At 35.8% G+C, this 22,741-nt stretch overlaps 1 protein-coding gene across 2 annotated transcripts in view; it reads left to right on the top strand.

Annotated features, from left to right (window-relative positions):
• Positions 1-20,308, top strand: part of NSUN3 (NOP2/Sun RNA methyltransferase 3) — a 48,006-nt gene extending 27,698 nt beyond the window's left edge. For both annotated transcript variants that reach the window (XM_019755536.2, XM_019755537.2), the window contains exon 6: positions 17,951-20,308. In XM_019755536.2, the coding sequence (XP_019611095.2) occupies positions 17,951-18,221 (271 nt within the window). In that variant the 3' untranslated portion in view covers positions 18,222-20,308. The remainder of the gene's footprint in view (positions 1-17,950) is intronic.
• Positions 20,309-22,741: the final 2,433 nt, after the last annotated feature.

The raw sequence follows: 22,741 nt of genomic DNA, 5'->3' as shown, positions 1-22,741 counted from the left end.
GGGACGTGGTGTGGGTGTCAGAAAGTGCATGTTACCAAGTAAGCATCAGATAAATATTTAAAGGGAAGATATTTTTCCTAATCATGAAAGTAATATAGTCTCATGAAGCATTTGGAATATATACAAAGAAATGTAAAGAAATTAAGCCATCTATTGAAAGAAATGGTTATTATACTGACTTATTTCCTTTGACTACATGTAGTATTTACAATAATAGAAACCAGTGATATACAGTTTATTATGAACATTTTAAATATTAAATATTAGTCTTTTAAAATGTAGTTATGGAATGGCTACATACTAAATCATTCATTCATTCGTGTAGTTAGGAGTATCAAAGACTGTTCTTTCTAGTGATAGAATCCCATTAATGCAAGAAGTAGATACAAAAACATACCTTAATGGAGATTAAAACATCAGCTTTTTTAATGATCCAGGCAAGAGCTTGATGGCTCTTTGGGGAAGGAGTTAGCAGCTAGCCTGTGATCCATTTTTCTTTTGATTTCTTGAGAGATACTCCCACAGAAAGAATGAAGGCAGGTGACCCAGTTAAGCATGGTGATAACTGACCTCTTTGGTAAATAGACTACAGAATTTTGCTAAGAGGAGAACTCTTACTTATGGCGTGCTTTGAAGAGAATGTCCCTGGTTAGAGTTACCTAAGATAAACACAACTTAGACTCTATAGATTTGTGAGGCATGACATCCTGGAGAATGTCATAGAAGCTGTTCAGCTCCCTAAGGTACAGGGGAGATGTGACAACCTAAATGCTCCCCATTGTGTGAGGTGACCTGTGAACTTTGCTTAGAGAGCTCATCTATTATTCTGAGCTAGAAAACATGCTGAGCTAGAAGCTAGACTTAGGAAGCCACATCGGATGTCCCTGCTTCTCTTGGTGCCACTCGAAATTATTAGTAAAGCCTGAGAATGGCTAAGATCTCCGGTTCATGAGAATCTGATTTGACAATCTCATCCTTTGTGTTAACTCACCCCTAAACACCAGCTAGGCACCTCTGCTGAAACTAAATCGAGAAACATGATTTGGACCTGAGTCCCAAGTATAAGCCTCTTATTCCAGCCCCACATCTAAATCTTGGAACTCAATCATCTTGTCCAGCCAGCTACTAGACAGAAAGTAAGAGCTGTCCCCATATATCCTCTGCATGGAAACATGATGAAAAGGATGAAGGGATAGGACCTGTTGTGCCAAAGCTCAGGCGGGTCTAAGAGAACATGTGAGGTTGTGATGCTTGAGACTCATGACTTTATCCACTCTGGCACCATCAACTAGTCAAATAATAACAATCAATGCCATTCATTGACTATATTAGCTACTTCTCCTTCTGTCCTTGTTTGTAGAGGCTCAAGTAAATAGGTAGAGAGAGTCTTGAATTGTTCAGTCCAGCAAAATGCCTACCTTCTGCCTTGTGGGTAGGAGAGGAGAAATCTCCCTTATAGAAACATGAGGTAAGGATAGTGATGGTTCTCCTCCAACCATTTATTCTTTCTTAAGTATCTATTGAGTGTCTTTCATGTTCCAGGCACCAGTAGTCAACAGGGCAGATTCAAACCTTGTTTGACTTGGCTGCTATTATTGTTGTGTGTAATGAACTGTCCATCATTTCTGATTCAGGAGTCTCATGTTATCTGCCAACATCCATGAAACTGACAGGATAACTTTTTAGCTTGCAAGCAGGATGAAATAACAGTCCCTTAAAAGTTTTTGACATTGGGGTGCAAATATCTTCTCCCATATGGTGGCTTGGTACTTTACCCTTTACTCTAGGGTGGGTTTTTTTTGTTTTTGTTTTTTGGAGGGTTTACAAAGAGAGGTTATTACTTTTTATGTAATTTATTATATCTATATTTTCATTTATGATTAATGTTTTTCTGTGCCTGTTTAAGAAATCTTTCCATAGCCAAGTAATCTCGTTTTATTTTCTGTAGGCTTTATTTTTTAACACCCACATTTAGGTCTAAAATCCATCTCAAGTTGATTTTTGCTTATCAGCGTGGGATAGGAATGTATTTTCTTTCCCTCCCTCCCTCCCTAACTTTCTCCTTTTTTTTCTTGCATGTGGATACTGTTGTCGGAATAGCATTTATTGAAGTCTGTCCTTTTTCCAGTGCTCTGTAGTACGGCTTCTGTTATAAGTCAAATGTCCACATTAATATAGATTTGATTTCTAGTCCATTTAACCACTGATTTTATTGATCCTCAAACGCAAACTTATTTACCATGGTATTAATATCATAGTATGCAGGTGCAAATCTTCCCTTGTTTGATTGTTTTATTTTGTTTGTTAAGACTATCTTGGCTATTTTTGACCCCTTTGCATTTCTATGTACATTTTAGAATCAGCCTGTCAAGTTTCATGAAAAACTTGTTGGGATTTTGATTGGAATTACATTAAATGTATTAATTTTGAGAGTTTTGACATTTTTCCAGTATTTCATAATATTGATAAGTTTATTAAGTCTCAAAATTTGTCTATATAGATTGTTTTCAAAAACGTTCATAATTCTTTAATATATAGGTGTGTGTGTGTGTGTGAATTTTTTTCTGGATTCTGTATAACATTTTACTTAGGATTTTTCCATGTGTGAGACTGGCCTGTAATTTTTCATTCTTGAAATATTCTTATTATAATTTGGAATCAAGGTTCTACTAGTCTCATGAAATGAATCTAGGAGTGGACTTTCATTTATTTATATTCTCTGAAACGGTTTGTGTAACATTACAATTATTACTCATTTTTTACTATTTGATAGAACCTTCTAAAACCTTGTGGGCCTGAAGGTTTCTTTGTAGGAAAATTTTTTTACCATTCATTCAGTTTCTTTAATGGTTATAGGACTCTTAAATGTTCTCTCTGTCTTGAATCAGTTCTATGAATTCTAGGTTTGTTTTGTTTTTTGTTTGTTTTTTTAAGTAATTTTCCCATTTTATTCAAGTCTACAAATATGTTGATATAAAGTTGTGTACCATTTCTCTTTGTTATCTTTTTTAAAGTCTTCAGGACTTATAATGATGTGTTCTTTTTTATTTTTGTTAATTAGTCTTGCCTGAGATTTATCAAATTTTTATTTATGTCCTTTCAAGATCCAACATTTATCTTTGTTTATCTTTTTAATTGTAGGTTTGTTTTCTATTTCCAGACATACAGGGATTTGCTGGTTATTTTTCTTCTTATTTTCTTTTTTTAATTGTGATTAGAGAACACGGACTATACTATATCAACTCTCTAAAATTTATTTTGACTCGCTTCATAGTCTTTTATTAGGTCAATTTTTATAAATATTTATTTGTGCTTAAGAAGAATGTGAATTTTACATTTGTTTTATTAGTACAGTATTCTGTACATGTTTATTAGATAGCATTTTTAATTCTGTTATTCAAATCATCTGCATTACTACCTGAAAAAACAAAAACAAAAACTGATCTCCAGTTAATTACTGAAAGAGGTGTGTTAAAATCTCCAAGTATGATTTGGATTCGTACATTTCTCTTTGTAGTTCTGTCAAGTTGTGCTTTATATATTTTAAGCTCATATCATTAGAAGCATACAAACTTTATTTTGTTAGTGGTTTTCATGCTATCTCCAGAACCCTTAAGAGTCACCTTATTTTGGCTGTTAAAAGGCAGGGCTCTACTGTCCCTAGTTAGTCTTGGGCTAGACAGTGCTGCTTCTATTTGTTTTAATTGCCTGTGCTTTTTGGTAATATTTAATTTGATAGCTTATTCCATAACAATACAACTGTTTTGTATACACATACACACACACACACACACACACACACACACACGTGTAGTGGGGAGCTGCTTAAGTATTATTGATAACAGAGTAACGTGATTACATTTATTTTAGATAGATTAATTTATTTCACATAGAGGGTGGACACAAGGGAGCAAATAGAGAAAGGAAAGCTAATTAGGAAGTTCCTGAAATTCTCAAAGTAAGTTATGATTATCAGTAGGTTAAAGTTAAAAAACAAAGATATTTAAAATAAGATGATATGTAAGCATTTCATTAACTCCTCATAGTTATTCAACTTGTAAAATATCATTGATGTTAATAAGAGTTTAAATTATTTTTCCTTAATAACTTGAAAGGCCTCTAGTAGATATCAAACAAAATGAAAACCTTGCTTCTTCCATCAGAATGATTTTCTTGGCACTTGACCTCATTCTGCCACTCGCCACAGGTATCTGAACTTGCCATGCTATGACCTAAATAGAGTCACTAAAATGCCTTTGGTAAACTTTATGGGCTTTTAATTATTTTATAATCTGGCCACTGCAGGAATCAAATAACTTTGTTCTTTAATAGGAGACAGCTGTTGTTTTCTTCCAAAAATTTAGTAAGATAGTGGTTTTTAAGTGTTGCTTTGGAAAGATGTAGGGATTCTGTAGCATTGTTTCAGGAGCCATCTGGAGGGACAGGAGGAGGATGACCAGCGGGGCCTCTTAATTCACCACACCAAATCCAACCATTGAGAGGTGTGAGGACTTTGTCTGGTTACACTTGTCGGATTTCATATGGAGAAAGTTTCTTGTTATTTAAAAAGAAAAGTTTGAAAAAACTTAAAAAAAAACATTTAAATCAGTGATTAGTAATCGCTATTCATTTATAAGCACATTTTCTGTGGGCCCAAATCAAGTGAATTCTTGTGGTTTTCTTGAAAGCTTTTTAGTTCTTTTTCTTTGTGTGAGTGAAGAGACTATATTTGATAGTAGATCAAAGACCCTATCTTAAAGTTAGGCCTTAATGTATCTATTGTCACTCTTTTCTGATTTAAGCAACCCCAAACTGGATTCCTTATGTTTAATCTCAGCAGAATTTTAATCCCTAAGCATTGCCCATACCCATCTTAATGAGGTAATTAACTGGTGAAAAGATGTATTAAACTTGAGATCCAAGTATAGAAACCAATAATAAATGTTAAGACTTGTCATTTGTAATCTATTTCATCAGTATTTAGTGTCATTACTCTGCTCTACCAGCACTATATAAAAAACATCCTTTCTTTAAGGGAAAAACTTACTGCCAGTGGACAGAAGATAATCATGAGCATTGTTTTTGTTTCTTAGGTTGACAAAAGCAGCTACTGGGTATGGCGTCTCTGAAAATATCAAACTGGGTCATGTTTCTTTATCTTGAATTTACAGAACTTCTTTGGTAATAAACAGTTTGATATCTAGAAATTTGATTATTTACTGTGAGCACAGTAAAGAGTACCCTCAAGGCTTGTAAAATAATACTTTTGAAACTGAGGATAACACTGGGTAACTATAAACCCAGAAATGTCTGTGCTTCAGATGCTTATAGTATGTGAAATTTAATTTTAAATCTGCATTTATTTGATAGATTGTATACGAGCTTCAACTTTTCACCTTAATGTTTTCTTTGTTTGTATTATACAATAGTGGTAGGAATTGTTTATTTGCTTTCTCGCCCAGACTCCTGTTTACCAGCAGAAATAGTAAACCAATACAAATGTACCAAATGAGTGAAATGATGAGAAACAGGCAGTGGGAAAATGGGAACTGCTGAAAAGGAACAAAAATGGAAAAATTGGAAGGGAATACTAGAACCTAGCAATGTAACATAGACAAAAATATGGAATGATAAGGAAAAAGTAAATGAAACAAAAATCTCTGAAATGCTTAGAGGAAAATAAATACATGAAATTCAGAGAAATAAACAGTTAGGGTGAGGTGTGGCATAAAAAGAACAACTTAGAGATAAAAACTTTGTGGAGCTGATAACAGTTGGTTAAAGCTGTAGTTTTACCATTTGTTAAATTACCTTGTAGTAATTAAATATTTCTATTGGTATAACAGATTAGGCTAATTAAAAAAACAAAAAACTAGTTTTATTTTCTTCCTTTTAAAGCAGACTGCCTGCCTCCCAGACTAACCTACTATGTTAGATTACCTTTCTGTTTCCAAAAAGGCAGTGTTAGGGATCACATTTGTTTCTAAATATGACTTAATAGCATTTTGGGTACCTAAAAGGGTTTTGGTACCAACTCCCATGTGGTGATGGGAGTTTCACCCCACATCACCAAGCAATTCTCTGCAACACCAGCTGGGTGTCTTACAGTTTAACTCAACTCTGACACTGTCTGCCTAGACATAGTGTCAGATCCCATAGGTTAAGGGGTCAGTCCCACAAGATTGCCGCCACCCCACTTCAGATGCCAATTGCAAGTCTGGGTGGTCACCTTTGCTTCTGGCCAGTCAGCTATAAATCAGAAGTTCCCCTTCCTTGGGTTTGGTTGACTTGCTAGAGCGGTTCACAGAGCTCATACCTTTAGCAATCTACTAAAGGATATGATAAAGGATACAGATGAACAGACAGATGGAAGAGATGCATGGGGCAAAGTACATGGGAAGGGGAACCGAGCTTCCGTGCTCTCTTTGGGCAGGTCACTCTCCCAACACCTCTACGTGTTCACCAACCCAGAAGCTCTCAGAACCCTGTCCTTTTTGTTTCTTATGAAAGCTTCATTACATAGGCTTGATTGATAAACTCATTGGCCATTGGCAGTTGATTTAACTTCCAGCCCCTCTCCCCTCCACAGAGGTCAAGGGGTGGGACTGAAAGTTACAAACCTCTAGGCACCAGGCTGGTTCCCCTGGCAACCAGCCCCAATCCTTTGGTGCAGTCCTGGTGTTGCCTCATTAGCATAACAAAAGACACATTTGTTGCTCTCATCACTTAGGAAATCCCAAGATTTTAGGAGCTTTAAGCCAGAAAAGGGGATGAAGACCAAATACATATTTTTAATTATAAATCACAGTACATACCACAGAACCACATAATCTCATTTTGAAAGTAGTGGGCAGGTTTTCTAGGGTCAAGTTCACTTACTAAAAGGTTCCCAACTTTTCAACTCAGTCAGAAAGGAGACCACAATGATTAAATAGCAACCTTCATTAACAAGATTGTTTTACTTTCTGTAGCGATTTATCCATGACCCCTGTTGACAAGACAGGGAAAAAAAAGCCCTTGTTTCTTATTTTATAAATTAATTGTTGGCAAAAGTTTTATTATTTTTTCCAAATAAAGTTTCTGGTCTCTATAAATTTCATCTGTTCTGTAACTTAAGAGTTAAAGGTTGTTTGAGTTGTTCCCTATCCCGAATTTTTGAGTGTTAGTTGCAATTAATATACATATTCCTTTGTTTTACACTGAAAAGTTATCTGCCTGAACCACTTAATTTAGGTAACACTCATTCATTCACTTGTTTAATAAATATATTTTGAGAACATACTTTCCAGTTATGCTATATACAGAGGGTGCCAAAAAATGTATACACATTTTAAGAAAGGAAAAAACTATTAATTATTTGTAATACTTAACATATACTGATAACAAAAGATGAATACAAGTCACGTTTGACTTCTACATTTAAAGAGGTGCTTCAAGTGGTTACCATCAACATCCAAACACTTCTGATTATGGCAAACTACTGCTTAGCATAGATAACACCTCTTAAAATGTGTATACACTTCTTGGTACCCCCAGTAGAAAAATACAAAACAAATCTAATATAAACCCTGTTTCCAAGGAGCTGAAAATTTTATTGCTTGGGAAAAATAGAAGAGGGAAGAATTCTGTGAGGGATTAGTGAAGGTTTCAGAGATTATGTGAGTTTTGAAGTAGGTCTAGAAGGATGAATGAAAGTTGTCCTCATTAAAAGGAAACTGAACAAGAATTCTGTAAGCTTTACAACGTGCTATGCATCTAGATAGATGAGGCAAAGAATGAACTTGAACTCCTTGACTTGACAGTTAATTGCACAGCAGCGTTTGTCCTACTCTCCAAGGGCAGAGGTATCACAGTTGGAGTTTGGTCAGAGGGATGTAAGGGATTTCTTACAGGAATCAGATCTTAATCATAGGAGGTGGTTAAGCAGTCTGTAGAAGATGTGTATAATCCCGCCCCTGCTTCTGGTATGGGGCGTGAAGTTAGCAGGGTCGGTAGCCAGCCCAAGAAGAGGGAGGGAACAAAGGCACACTAGAACCCAGAAAGCGAAAGAGGAACCCCGTCTTTCTGTCACCAGTACCTGCATAGATCTCTTACCACCACTAGGCATCCAGCTTTAGTGATCTGCAGACGAGCTGGTGCATTTTGTCGTGGAGCTGGGTTTAGAATTCAGAGAAGCTGTAGAAAGGTCCCAGGATTGCGGGAGGAGCTGCTCCCACCCCACCAACAAGTTGATCCAGCGGGTCTGTGACAACATGTAGGAACACTAAACTGCATGTTTGTTTCAAGAAATGTTGACAGTTACACAGGCATGTGTGACCCACAACCCTGCCAAGATACAGAATGTTTTCATCACCCCAGAGGGATTCCTAGGGCTCCTTCAGAATCGGTTTACTCACAAAGGCAACCATTGTTCTGATTTATTTTACTGTAGGTTAGCTTTGCCTATTCTCAAACTACATAAAAATGTAATCAAACAACATGTACTCTTTTTTATCTGGGATTTTTTCCCCTCAGCATAATGTTTTTGAAGTTTATTCACATATCGTGTGTATCAGAAGTCTGTTCCACTTTATTAGGTGAGGTATGAAAGCAACATCTTTGCATTTGTACTGACTCCTATTGCCCAGATAAGAACGTTTATTCAGAAGTGCTTGAGGGAGACTTGAGGCCCGGTCTTATCTCTGTAAGAGCTGCCTCTTCAGGGATACCTTTCACCACTGCTTCATGTTGGGGCACAGAATCTGTTGGCTTTTCCCAATCGACAAGGCCCAAATTACTGAATTCTTAGTCAATTTAGACTATAATCCACAGGCATAGAGGTTCCTTAGTAGAGCTGCATTCCTTCCATCTCTGCTTCCAGTTCCCAAGACCTATCCTGAGCCTTCTCTCATTAACACACACTAACATTGTGAGATTTTTTTCTAGTCACCCCAGCATCATATAAGCTTTGTGATCTGTCTTCCAAGATATCATAAACAGTGCTTTTATTAAATGTTATTCCGTGGCATAATAAGGCTTACTGGCTATATCAGGGTTCTCTAGAGAAACAGAACCAAAAGGATGTGTGTGTGTGTGTGTGTGTGTGTGTGTGTGTGTGTGTGTGTGTGTAAAGGGATTTGTGGGTTTTTTTTTAAGGCATTGGCTCACATGATTATGGAGGATGGCACAGGTCAAAATCTGTAGAGTGGGCCAACAGGCTGAGGATGCCGAGAAGAGTCGATGTTGTGGGTCGGGTCTGAAGGCCATCCGCTGGCAGAATTCCTTCCTGTTCAAGGAAGGTCAGTATTTTGTTCTTTTCAGGCCTTTAGCTGACTGGGTGAGGCCCACCCACATTATCAAGGGCAGCCTGCTTTACTCAAAGTCCACCAATTTCAATGTCAATTTTTATCCAACAGTACCCTCATAGAAACATCCAGAATAATGTTTACCCAGATATCTCAGCACCATGGCTCAGCCATGTTGACACAAAAATATAGTAATCCCTGGCTTTCTAGCCTGTCATATTTGTTTGACTTTGCCTCCTATTATCTGCTTATTAAGCCAGTTCTGCATTTTAGATTCTGCTGAACAATTCCACATCTGGTACGAAATTCAGTATCAGTTAAGATAATTTTTTCTATTAATATAACAGAAGAAAGAAATATAGAGAGACAAAGACAGACTCAAAATGATAGACAGACTCAAAACAATAGTGACCTAAGTAAAAGTCTGATAGGCTTCCCAGGGTGGGTCTGGCAGTCAGCTGATTGCCAGATTCCACAGTCGTCAGGGATCCACACCGTGTACAGCTCTAGTGCCGGTATTTGAATCCTGGTTTGGACACTTAGTAACTGAGTGGACTTGTACAAGTTCCGTAATGCTCTTGCCTTGATTTTCTCATCTGCAAAGTGAGAATAATAATTCATATCTTAAAACTTAAAATTGAATGAAATAACATATATAAAACATTTAACTTTGGGGAAAAAGATAAACAAAGAATAAAGTTCTAGGGAAGACTGATATTTAAGGAATAGGAAGAAAAGAAAGGTACATAAGGAGGCCAGAAGGGAACCTCAGAGAAGTAGGACATGAACAAAGAAAGAGTCATGTCCAGGAAGCCACAATGGGAGAAAGTTTCGGGAAGTTGAGGATGAATGACAAAATCAAATAGTATAGTGAGATGAGGGCTGAAAGGAAGCCTTTTAACTTAGGCTGTTTTTGTACTCACATTATCAAAAAGCTTCTGAGCAAATCATATTTTTATCTACCTTTTAGAGTTGTGGAAATAAAATTTGGTTAAATGAATTACCAGCTTATTTGGAATAATTACCAAATTATTTGGAATTTTAATGGAGTAACCACCTTTGATTTTCTAACCGTTGAGTCTAATTTGTTAAAATTCTTTAAAATTATGGTTTAGATGTTAGTCTGTGATGAAGAGGTTCAAATTGTGTCTCAACGAGAGGTATTTGCTTTCACTTGCCTCCTCAGAAATTCTGTGCAATGGCACTTTAATAGGTGAAGGTCGTATGTTCTATAAAAGGAGCCGGTAGCCAAGATTTTCAGGTCATAGTGTCAGACCTATTAATTCTTAGTTCTTTATGTTACAATTGCCTACAAGTACACAGTTATTATTTGCCTTCAGTGAGTATTTGGGATAGTTGGGATGGTAAAATGTATTCATGCAGCGTTCTCTGTCTTACTGCCGCAGATTCCATACTCATTTTAGCAGTGGTAATAATTTGCTTCAGGGTAGATAGCCCTGGTAAAGCTATGGTCCTTTTCCTGGTATTAGATGAGGCTGGCAGTCTTTGCTGCATTAATTAGCTGTGTAACTTAAGGCAAATCACTGAGTCTTTTTGACCCTCCGTTTGATAAATTGGGTCAGACTATACCTCATAAGGTTTTATTAAGACTCATGTGTGAAGTGCTCTTTAAGCACCAAGTAAACATAAGGTAATATTATTATTAATTAGGCTGATCACTGTCCTTCACTGGCTTAGCATAAGAACAGCATCTCATTTGATTCCTGAACCAAATCACATTCCCATTGATTGGGAATATTCTACTCTACTCTAAAGAAAGTAAGCATTTCCTCATGGAGGAATATATGCCGTGTGTGCAAGGTCCTCTGGAAGCATTTCACCTTTTCAATTTTGGATTTAGTTTAATTCTCATTTGGGCAGAATGATACAAAGGCTGCCAGTAGCTTTCATACAAGTGACCTTATAAAGGAGCCTTATATAGAATCTCTGAAATATTAATTGAATATTAAATGGTTACAAGGAAACAATTGTAGGATTGATGCTCCAAGGCTCATTTTACATTTTTGAAATCACTACAGTCTTAACTTGGTTTAAAAAAATGTTTAATGCTAGAGTTTCTAAGTTGAGGGAAACAGGCTTGCTAATATTGTGGTGATAAAGGAATCTTTAAGTCTGTTTCTTTAGATTGCTTCCCTATATTTACATCTGAAAGAATGGTAGCTATTGCCTTGATGCTTTAATGGTGAAAGAAGGGACAGGAAGAAAGATGAGGAATACATCTTAATTTTTCAAGAGTACAGATATCTATGATTGCTCTACTTCTGCAACAGAAATTGTTGTAGGAGAGACAGTAGCTGTAACTTCAAACATGAAAGAAATAAAAAGAAGTTGTACGTCTCCTGATGCTAAATCATGAGGAATTAATGTAAAGGGGAGAAAAATCACTTTCTGCTTTGGTCAAAAGATGGCACTGTTGCTGTGCTGATTGTTTTCTTCTGCAGTTTGGGCTCAGTCTTTTTAACTGGAGAAAACAGTTAAATTTAAGGATGTAATTAACACTGACCCTCCCGACAGAATGCCAGCTTTCTAATCAAGAGCCAGAAGAATAGACCAGAAAAGTGGAATTTATATTTTTAAAATGTGTTGGGTTGCTTTAACAGCCATTTATAAAACTAACATTCTCTGAGACTCAGAGATTTGCCACAGGAACAATAGGACACCCTGCATCGTTTTCAGTTTCCAGTTTCCTCAAGTTTGAAATACTCTGCCTTTGGAACTTTGATAGCTGTCAGGGTTCCAAGATGGTTTCGTTTTTCATCTGTTTGTTTGGTTTTTCAGGGTCATTGAATTTATGCTTTCATTAAGGTAATACTTTTTGTTTTTCAAGGTATTAAAGTCAGGTGATTATTTTTATTTTTCTTGGGTCATTCTATCTTACTGATAGTTGGAAAGCTGCATAGACTAGTCTGAAAATGGAAAGGTGGTCTCTTCTTGCGCTGGGAAAGCAACACTTTCTCATCTTGTTTCTAAGCCAGTATCTTAAATGACTCTTGGGACTTGATTCTCTGTTTCTTTTTAAGCAGATCTTTCAAGGATGGAAAAATTCAGTGAAAAGCACTGAACAAAATTCATGAAAAGCACTGAATTCATGAAAAAGTCACTTTATTATTGATTGTACAAAATGTTCTTTAAAAAATACAAACATACAAGTTAAAATACTTTTGGGGGGGAGGTGGAGAGAAAGCCTTGATGTATTGAGAGAATACAAAACAATCCAGTTTTCCTTTGTACTTTATGTTGAAATAAGAAAACACTCATGGACTCCTGCATATAGACTGCAGATTTGGCTATCTGATACTTTTTAAAGTTAGTATTTAAATGGTTTACTTTAAAAAAGTAATTAAATTAAGTTTTCATCAGATATGGCTAGTTTACCAGGTCTGACAATTAAGTTCGCGAACTTGTTGCAACGATGTTGCTAACCTTTTTTGATATCAGAGGGATTATTCATTATGAATTTGTACCAACTGGACAAACAGTTAACCAGATTTACTATTTGGAAGTGCTGAAAAGTCTGCGTGAAAAAGTTAGACGACCTGAACTTTTCACCAATAATTCATGGCTTTTGCGTCACAGCAAGGTACCAGCTCACACGGCACTGTCTCTGAGGGAGTTTTTGGCCAGTAAACAAATAACTGTATTGGAACACCCTCGCTACTAACCTGATCTTGCCCCCAGTGACTTCTTTCTTTACCTGAAGATAAAGGAAATATTGAAAGGAAGACATTTTGATGACATTCAGGACATCAAGGGTAATACGACGCCAGTTCTGATGGCCGTTCCAGGAAAAGAGTTCCAAAATTGCTTTGAAAGGTGGACTAGGCACTGGCATCAGTGCATAGCTTCCTAAAGGGAGTACTTCAAAGGTGACTGTAGTGATATTCAGCAATGGGGTATGTAGCACTTTTTCTAGAATGAGTTCGCAAACTTAATTGTCTGACCTCGTATCATGTAGATGTAGTACAGAAGATATTTTATATAACTTGGCATTGTAACTCATTTGAATCTAAAATACACGTCCAAAATCTTATTTAAAATCTTTGAGGCCAGATATATTTCAGAATTTCAACTTTTTTTGAAGGGGTGGATTTTAAAAGGTAATAAAGTATATATTTGGTACATCACATCACCCACTTCCCCCAGTAGTGTCTGGGGCAGCGCCTTGTAATCAAATATTAATATGGTTTCAGCAAAACTTATGAATAGTTACACCACAGGGGCTAAGTCTTGACCATAAATAGCTTTACATCAATTTAGGTCAGATTTTGAGGCCAAATGAGTCTGCCACACACTTAAGAAAAAACTGTAGGTTGCAGAGCTTGTTCAGTTTCACGGTGGTGTATAAGAGATAGTAGACCTGATGTACCATTGAGGTCTGCTTTGTGAACTGCCAAAAATCAATTATAGTTTTGTTTGTAAAGCGAAATTTTAATTTAACATTCTATTTAATGGTTTCTTTTTTAAGAATACGTTTTGTTCTAGTTTTAGCTGCTTTATTAACTAGGTAGTTCAGACACAGAATGCATTTTAGCCTGTTCCATAATACACTGAAAGACAACCAAAGATTTGGAGAAATTTATACAGCCAGTATCTGCTATAAAGCAACAGGGTATTTGACATACATTCTGTGGCAAGAAAACCATCGTCCTTTTTCTGTTAGGAGTACTTGGGGTAAAAGCATTTTCCATTCTATTTTATGCTATGTTAGTAATCAAAATCAACTTTATTTCCTATAGCAGTGTTGTGAGGTAGAATCTCATTTCGTATCTTAAGTAGGGTTAAGCCTGATGTGGAGGCTTCTGAAGGCAATATACTATGTGTTTCAAGGAAATGATGGAGGGATTGTATTATGTGGCAATTCTGCTTCCTCTAGAAGTACTTCCCCCAGCTCTGCATTACAATTGGACGTTGTATGTTGAATAATACATTAAACCCAAGATAATGTCTGCGAGTTTCCATTTCATTTTAAAGTATTAGGTTTGCCTTCTACCTAACCTGATCAAAATAATACTTTTGCTTCATCTCCTGTAGTTAGTCATATCTTTTTCTGCCTTCTACTGGTAAGTATGATTAGAAAGCTCTAGTAACCCTCTCTCTACCATCAGTTTATAGTTCAATGTAAGTAATGCCAAGTATAATACAACTTGATTTTTAGTAATTTCATGCAATATAGTTAGTGGTATAGAACAGGTGAAAAATAACCCCTTCCTCATGATCTTGTTAAGCCATGAAACTTAAAATCATTGAGAAGCCAAGGGGGGCTCAGCTCATTTGGAGAAGATTAACAGAGAATACCGTTTTGTCAAATGCATGTTGCTTAGTTAATGTTTGGTTTTCCTTCCTCTTATTAGAGAGAGAGAGAGAGAGAGAGAGAGAGAGAATACTTTCGCATAGCACAGAAATTTGTACAAGCATAGAGATCCCTTTTGCCTTCTGTTAGAACCCAGACCAACATGTTTTGTTTTTCGTCTCTAATCCTGACTTATCTTTTTACATGGTGATTACCATAGCTTTGCCAGTTTATTAGTATTATTCATGTCTCTCTAACTTCTGTGTTTTTTTTCACCGTCCAGAATTCTAAATTTCTTACTGGGCTTGTTAAGAACTACTAAGTAGTATTTTTCTTCCATTCTTATCATTTCTCTCCTGGAACAACACAGCCCTTCTCACACCTTGCTGTCTAACCATCCTGCAAATACATATATAGTCTTCTTTTTGTGGTTTGGATGAAATTTATCATAATAATAGCTTGGTTCCCATGGACTCTTTCAAAATCTGTGTGAATTATTATGGACGCAGATGGTTTACTCTAGATACTACTGTAGTGGGCAGAGTACCTCATGTTTAGGTACTTATATGTTTGGTATGTGTTCATTTTCATGTAGCATATTGTAAAACATACTAAATATCTTTTAATTTTGATTAGAATACCAATACCAGAAGCATTGGTTTTTAAATCATTGGACTAATTTGATTATAGAATTTTTAAATACTGTAGCCTTAACTAAAATTGAATACCTATTGCCATTTATATATCAAAAGTGAAGAAACTCTTATGTGTATTGATAAATGCTAATTATAGAGATAGATTTATACTTTCTGCAAAACCAGTGGTGGGCCTCAATATGGACTGGTTCAGTTCATGAGGAAAATGCCTTCTGTGGCATGAAATAATTCTGTGTGGAAAAGTCTTGGCTATATGAACCCTGGGTGAGTTATTTTCACATTGCCTATTTTCCTTGGTACTTGAATATAAAATTGTGTTATTTTTGAAATTCATAACTAATACAAGCAAAAGGACAAAAAATGGTATTTAAAGGACAGTCATCAGCAACAAAAATGCTACAACAATTCCACAGACACATCCCTAACATTTTGCCCAAGGGTGTTGAGATGAACACAGGTGTAAAAAAGCCTTTGTGTTACCATATACCATTTTCTTGTTTAGAAAATATGACCAGTTAAGTTATACCAGCCTCATTTTAGAAAGATAAATTATAAATGTTGAAATGAAAATAAAGCAGAAGAATCAGCCAACATTGGCAACATTATAGAAATTAATTTAAATTTGCATCAAGCCAGGAACATATTGTTTATAAATGATGAGGTTTCTATGTACTTTTGTACAACTGTAATGAGAAAGAATTACTTACTTCATTAGGTATTGGCTTTGCTAATTGTGGAACATGGATTTAAAAAAATTCCTTTTAATGGGAGTTTAAAGATATCTGCATCCAAATCTACATGTATCCCTTCCACAGTAGTCTAACTTTGTAAAAAGAAAATCTTATATCCATTGCTATAGTCAGTAGAAAATGACCCAAAATGACTGTTATTGTTACTTACAATTTTAGCAAAATCTACTAATGTCTTAGTATGTCAATGTAAAAAAATAAATAAAATGCCATCACCAAGTGTTTATGAGTTTCTTATTGCTGCTGTAACAAATTATCACAAACTTAGTGACTTAAAATAACACAAATTTATACTTCTGGAGGTCATAAGTTCAAAATCAGAGTGGTGCTGGCAGAGTTATAATTGCTTCTGGAGGCCCTAGGGGCATGCTATAAACTGAATGTTTGTGCCCCCTCCCACCTCCAATTTACATGTTGAACTCCTCAGGTATTAGGTAGTGGGGACTTTGGGAGGTGATTCGGTTATGAAGGTGGAGCCCTCATAAATGGGATTAGTGCCCTTAGAAAAGAGATCGCAGAGGGCTCCCTTGCCCCTTCTGCCATGTGAGGACACAACGGCCATATGTGAACTAGGAAGTAGGTCCTCACCAGATGCCGAACCTGTCAGAACCTTAATCTTGGATTTCCCAACTTCCAGAACTGAGAGAAATACACGTTTATTATTTAAGTCACCCAGACTGAGGTATTTTTGTTATAGAAGCCTGAAAGGACTAAGACAGGGAGAATAATTTCCTTACCTGTTCTAGCTTCCAGAATCAGCCTACATTCCTTGGCTCGTGGCCTTTGGCCAGCAATCCTGTTATTCCGGTTTCAGCTTCAGTCATCACCTTTCTTTCTCTGGCTCTCCTGCTTCTTTTTTCCATTTATAAGGATCTTTGTGATTATATTGGGCCCACTCGTATAATCCAGGATAATCTTCCTATCCAAAAACCTTAATTTAATCACAAATACCCTTTTGCCAGGTAGATTTTCATTATAAACCTCCGTTACTGGGATGTGCTCTAGTTGTTTAAATATAGATGTGAGGCATGAGCTGACTTTACTCTTAAATCCAGCAGAGGTTCTGGAACATGATTTCTTTTTCTTTTAAAAAAATTTTTGATTAATAATTGCTCTGGAGTTATCACCACATCAGCAGGACTAAAACTTTTCTGGTTTTATGTATCAGTAGATGACTTACCACCCACTCCACTCTTCTTAACAAGGCTATCTATCATGAACTTGCATTTACCTTAAAACATCCTGGTTCCCTGTTCATGCTCCCAAGTTGTTTCAGAGGAAGAGCTGAACCCCATCTTTTTTAAAGTTAATGCCTTCATTTGCAGTCTGAAGCCTGGAACTGTGCTTCTCCTGGATGTGCATTTATAAATATGTGCAAGTCTTACCCTTAAAAAAAAACAAAAACAAAACCTTTTTTCCCATCTTTTTCCAGAAGCTACACTTTCATCCAGTGAAGCCTTCCTAATTTCCTAAATTCTCCTTTCCTTTAAATGTAGGCGTTCTCTAAGGGTCTGTTTTTAGTCCATCCACATTTTTCCTTACTCTTTTCCTGGGAAATCCTATTTATTCCCATGACTTCAAGTATCACTGAGCCCCAACCCCTTTCCTAAAGTTCAGATGTTCCTTCCACCTACCCCTTGGAACCACTCACTGTATCAAATACAAACTCATTATCCCATGCTCTACCTCATTCTCCTATTCTTAAAAGAACAAAACAGTGAATCAGTCAAACACACTCTCTGTCTTTCCATGTTGATTGATCTGGTTATCATTTTCCAAGTCACCCAGGATATTAGAAAGAAACAGTTATGAGGCTAGAACCCTCCAAAGTCATTCCCATCTGAGTCAGAGTAAGGTTAGTGTCAAGTACGTAAGCTTCCTTGCCTTCAGACCCCGTGTTTGCTTTTAGTGTACCTAACCAATCTAATTTGTTTTCCTAATTACACGCAGGTCTGCAGTTAAAGCCTTACGTCCAGGAGGGTTACTTGTGTACTCTACATGCACACTTTCCAAGGCAGAAAATCAAGATGTGATCAGTGAAATTTTAAACTCCTGCAGTAACATCATGCCTGTGAACATTAAGGAAATGGCAAGGACTTGCTCCCAAGATTTCACATTTGCTCCCACTGGCCAGGAGTGTGGGCTCTTGGTGATTCCTGATAAGGGCAAAGCCTGGGGCCCAATGTATGTAGCCAAATTGAAAAAATCACGGACTATATGAAATTGATGGTGCGCATTTTGTGAAATGTGTTAATGTATTATTGTTTTTATTTTTCTGGCCTCTCTACATGTTAACATTTAAATATGGAGTCTGTTTACATATTGGGTCTGTCTGTAATCCTGTTTAGTTAATACAGTACTTGAGCATCTCAGAATTTAGGCTTGAGAATGTTCCAGGTGTGTATGTTTCTTAGAACTGTATCTATAGCAATGATTTAAGGTGGTGCAGATGGTGTTCGTTCTTTATAATAAATCTGCTGTCTTCTACTTGGCATTTTGTACTAAAATTAATCTACATGGTTTTATACATAAGATGTTTAGAAATACATTCTATTCATGGTGTTGGTACTTTGAACCATTAAAAATGCACATTTGCTGGCCCTCTTATCATTTTTCTCCTTATCACATATACAGATTCTTTTAGAGTTTTTCCCACCTTTTAGTAAGAACTGATTAGTATTCTGAGACTAACTTCTTCAGCAGCACTATTTCTAGTTCTAGCAAAATAAGTTTTGCTAAGTTGTTTTTCGTTAAGGACCGTCTTCTGTTTACTGCAAAGGTCAGTGACTCTATTGACACCAGCTTTATTTCTCCACGTTTCTGTATTCACAAACACAAATTGAAAGGGTAAATTATGTTGAAAGGCCATTAGAGCAGCAGACTCACATGCACATGTTTGACTTTCTACATTCAGCTTGTAGAATAATGGAGTCTATCCAACAGGCTATAAAGCAAGTACTTGAAACAAAACCAGAATGATTAATAACTGCAATAACTGAACTATATTCGGAGAGTTTTGTTACATAATTGCAGTCATAATGAACACTATAGAATCTGATTATCTTACAGTTGCAATCTGGAGGGGCTTTTTATTTCACTCTGTTGTGAAATGTTAAATGAGAGTATGATGTCACATATTAATGCACAAGAGGGAGATGCCTGATGAGAGTGGATTATACTATTACCAAAACCCAATACCGTATAGTAAGTGGCTCTCCCTGTTTACGTATATCCTGGGAATAGTGTGCACATTTCTGTATCTGTACTCAGGGTTTTAGCTTCAGGTTTGGATCGTGTGTTTTCCCTAGAAATTGCTTCACTTAGAGTCCAAAAATATTTTTCCAACTATTAGGAAAAAGTATATAGCACACTTCAAAAGATTATCTCTGTTTGGAAATTAAGCTTTTTTAAAAAAAAACAAAAACAACTCTGTGTAAATGCAAAATTCTGCTGAAGTTGAATTCTAATGAACTGGTTATTATATTCTGTGCACTTAAGCTAGAGACTATTTGCTTATTACCTGTTGTTTGTTTTATAAGCATATATAACTGGGTTCCTATAACTGGGAAGTCCTAGGAAGAATGTTTTTCCTGAACCTTCATTTCATTAATCATTTTTTTTTCTTTATACCTAACCAATATGTTTGAAGAAAAGCTGTATCTCTTAGATTCAATCAAATGTACTGGATTAATACAGAAGATTAATAATAATGAAAAAGATTTTTAATTTTTGTGAGTTTTTTGTATGTGTGCTTATTGGTGTGTGTTTTCAATTTGAAATCCTGTTTTTAGATACTATAGGTTTAAAAAGTACATTTATTTGGTGTAATCACAAAGTAAATTTTCACAGTGCACTGTGTTGAATGTCATTCTTTTCCCAATATCATGCCATGAAGCCTATTCTGAACACTCAGTATGCCACTGAGTTAGACCTTCATTACTGAGAGAATACAAACATATATACATACATATACACATATACATATATATGTGTGTGTGTGTATATATGTGTATATATATATGGACAAAGAAATGTATGCACATTTTAAGAAAGGAAAAAACTGGATTAAAATCATAATACAATGAATGACGCTAGCATTCATTTGATTAACGCCGTCTTTTGAGCGAATGTCATACTACTACACATTGCTACCATAATTCAACTTCTAAAAGTAATACATAGATAACATCTCTTAAGATGTGTACAATGTGATATATAGATGATGTACTACAGAATTATACACCTGAAATGTATGTAACTTTACTAACCATTGTCACCACAATAAACTTTAATTAAAAAAAAAGTGCATTTTTTGACATCTCCAGTGTGTATGGTTATGTATATATGTGTGTATATATATATATATGTGTGTGTGTGTGTATATATATATATAGCTATAGATATATAGCTCACTATTAAAAATAATTATGAAGTAGCTGACATTTATTAAACATTAAATATTTGATTAAATTTTTTATGTAAGTTACCTTTTTTTATCTTTAAAACAACTTCAGAAGTAAGTATTGTAACTGCCTTTTGTGAATGAGAAAACCCAAGCTTAGTGCTATTCATAAGCTTGCCAAGCTTACACTGGTAAGTAAAGGGCGGCTCCAAGATTAAAACTAGCTCCAAAGGCCAAGCCTTTCTCCCTACGCTATGCTGTCTCACAGGATACAGCTTAAAGGAGCCCTCAAGATTATCAGCTGGCTTTACCCGTGTTCTCCATTGCTCAGTTTTCTACTTGTGCAAAATTCCCTCTACCCAGGGCATCACGGGGTTAATTAATACTTGGGCTAAAAAAACCTTTGAAATGTTTCAGGGTGTGTTCTAAGGAAATACTTTTTGTGATGGTAATACCCAGAAATCTCGCAAGGAGGTATTCTGTGCCTTCCTTTTCTTTGCAGATGCTGAACTGAAGAATAGAAATTTGGAGCAGCCTTGCAATGTCAATTGAAAAGAAAGGAGTAATTGGTATTACTTTCTGTGGCATTGAGTTACTTTCACAATAGCTCTATAAAAATGTAGGTTGCTTACCAACACATTAACAGCCACTGGTTTCAGAAATAGACTCTGAATAAATGTAATGCATTTAAATGGTTTATACTAAATTTTTAAAGCATCAGATATCTGTACTTTGGAATCAGGCGGTCTGCAGTCCTTTATCCTATTACCTATGTCTGTATAACCTTATACTCAAGATTGCATGTTACCATCTCAGCAGTATTGTGAAAAGTATCCTTTCATACAATGTGAGTAGGCATAAAATAATAGATACCAGATGACTTGCTACGTGACTAAATAAAGTAATCACAAATCTAATAGGCCCTTATCCAACTAGGATTTATCCTGGGAGATAAACATCAGATAATCTTCATAGACTAAGGCAACTCATCTGGAATACGAAGAAAATTGGAACCAATAGGAATGATTTTATTAGATGCCAGAAAGTCCTTTGATGCAGTTGAATGGAACTACTTGTATTATGTGTTAGGTAAATTTGGCTTTGGGGACAAATATAACAGCACATTTTATTTTCAACCCATTTATATGGTTTAAATCAATGGTTTATAGTCTCCCTTTCCTTGCCTTATTGCTGCATTGGGGAGGGAAGTAAGGATGATGCTCGTTACTGATGTTACTCTTCAGGCTGGCTTGAGCTATACACCTCCCAGGTCCCATGGGTATCTGAAGGATATTCAGATGAAGGTCCATAAGTTAACTAATGTCTACTAATAATCCACCACTTGTGCTGAAAGCCCTAACAGCATCTGTTCTGATAACATTAAAAGTAATATCATAATTTGAAATGGCTTCAGGCTACAAAGTCATTGAGAGTGAATCAGAAATACTATTTTTACAAATGAATGGAATGAACGAATGTTGTTAACATTTTTTGGGTAAATGCCCAGAAGAGGAATCACTGGGTCATAAGGTAGTTATATTGTTAATTTTTAAAGAAACCTCCACAGTGTTTTCTATAGTAGCTGCACTAATTTACATTCCTTACACCTGAAATTTATATAAAGTTATTAACCAATGTTACCTCAAATTTTAAAAAAAGAAATACTATCTTGACAATAGTTTTTGTTAATATTACTTATTGTGTGACATTTAGAATAAAATGAAAAAGAATTGATTTGGGATTCTCTTTAGGGAATACTTAAACAATAGAGTAAGAAAGAAAAAAAAAATTGACCTGTAATTCAGTGCTGTTTTATAAGAACTAGATTTTACTAAATGTAGTGAGGAAGAAAGCCTAGTAGAGTGTATACCTCTTTAAAATGTAATTAGCTCAATTAAATATTATCTCCATACCTTTCTGTAACTTTTTACAAATGAAGAAAGTAATTTCCTTAGTCATGTGAAACCATATAGTTATGTTTAAAATGTGTGAAAGCATATGCTACCTTAGGAAGAGGACTGCTTGCCTTACTGGAAGCTGTTTGGTGTACTTCGTCATGACTCAAACTTGCTATGGCTTGTCAAAGGAATTTTCTGCTGCATATTGCTATGGAGGAGTCAATAAATACAACAAACATACAAAAACTATGTTCTTCAGTTTAAAAAAATTGTTTTTGTCATATATCCTAGTACAGATAATCTGTTAAATCTTCCATATGAAGCTGCAAGAGTGCCCATGGGTGCACTATTTTCAACTACGTAGTTAACTTGACCATACAGAGTTAACGGGTTCCTTTCCCATCCCACAGTACTGAGCAACTTGAAACCGTTTCAGAAGAG

The sequence above is a fragment of the Rhinolophus sinicus genome, linkage group LG01 (assembly GCF_036562045.2).
Source record: "Rhinolophus sinicus isolate RSC01 linkage group LG01, ASM3656204v1, whole genome shotgun sequence".
Taxonomy (NCBI): domain Eukaryota; kingdom Metazoa; phylum Chordata; class Mammalia; order Chiroptera; family Rhinolophidae; genus Rhinolophus; species Rhinolophus sinicus.
The sequence above is the reverse complement of the archived record's forward strand: the minus strand, read 5'-3'. Positions and strand labels throughout refer to the sequence as shown.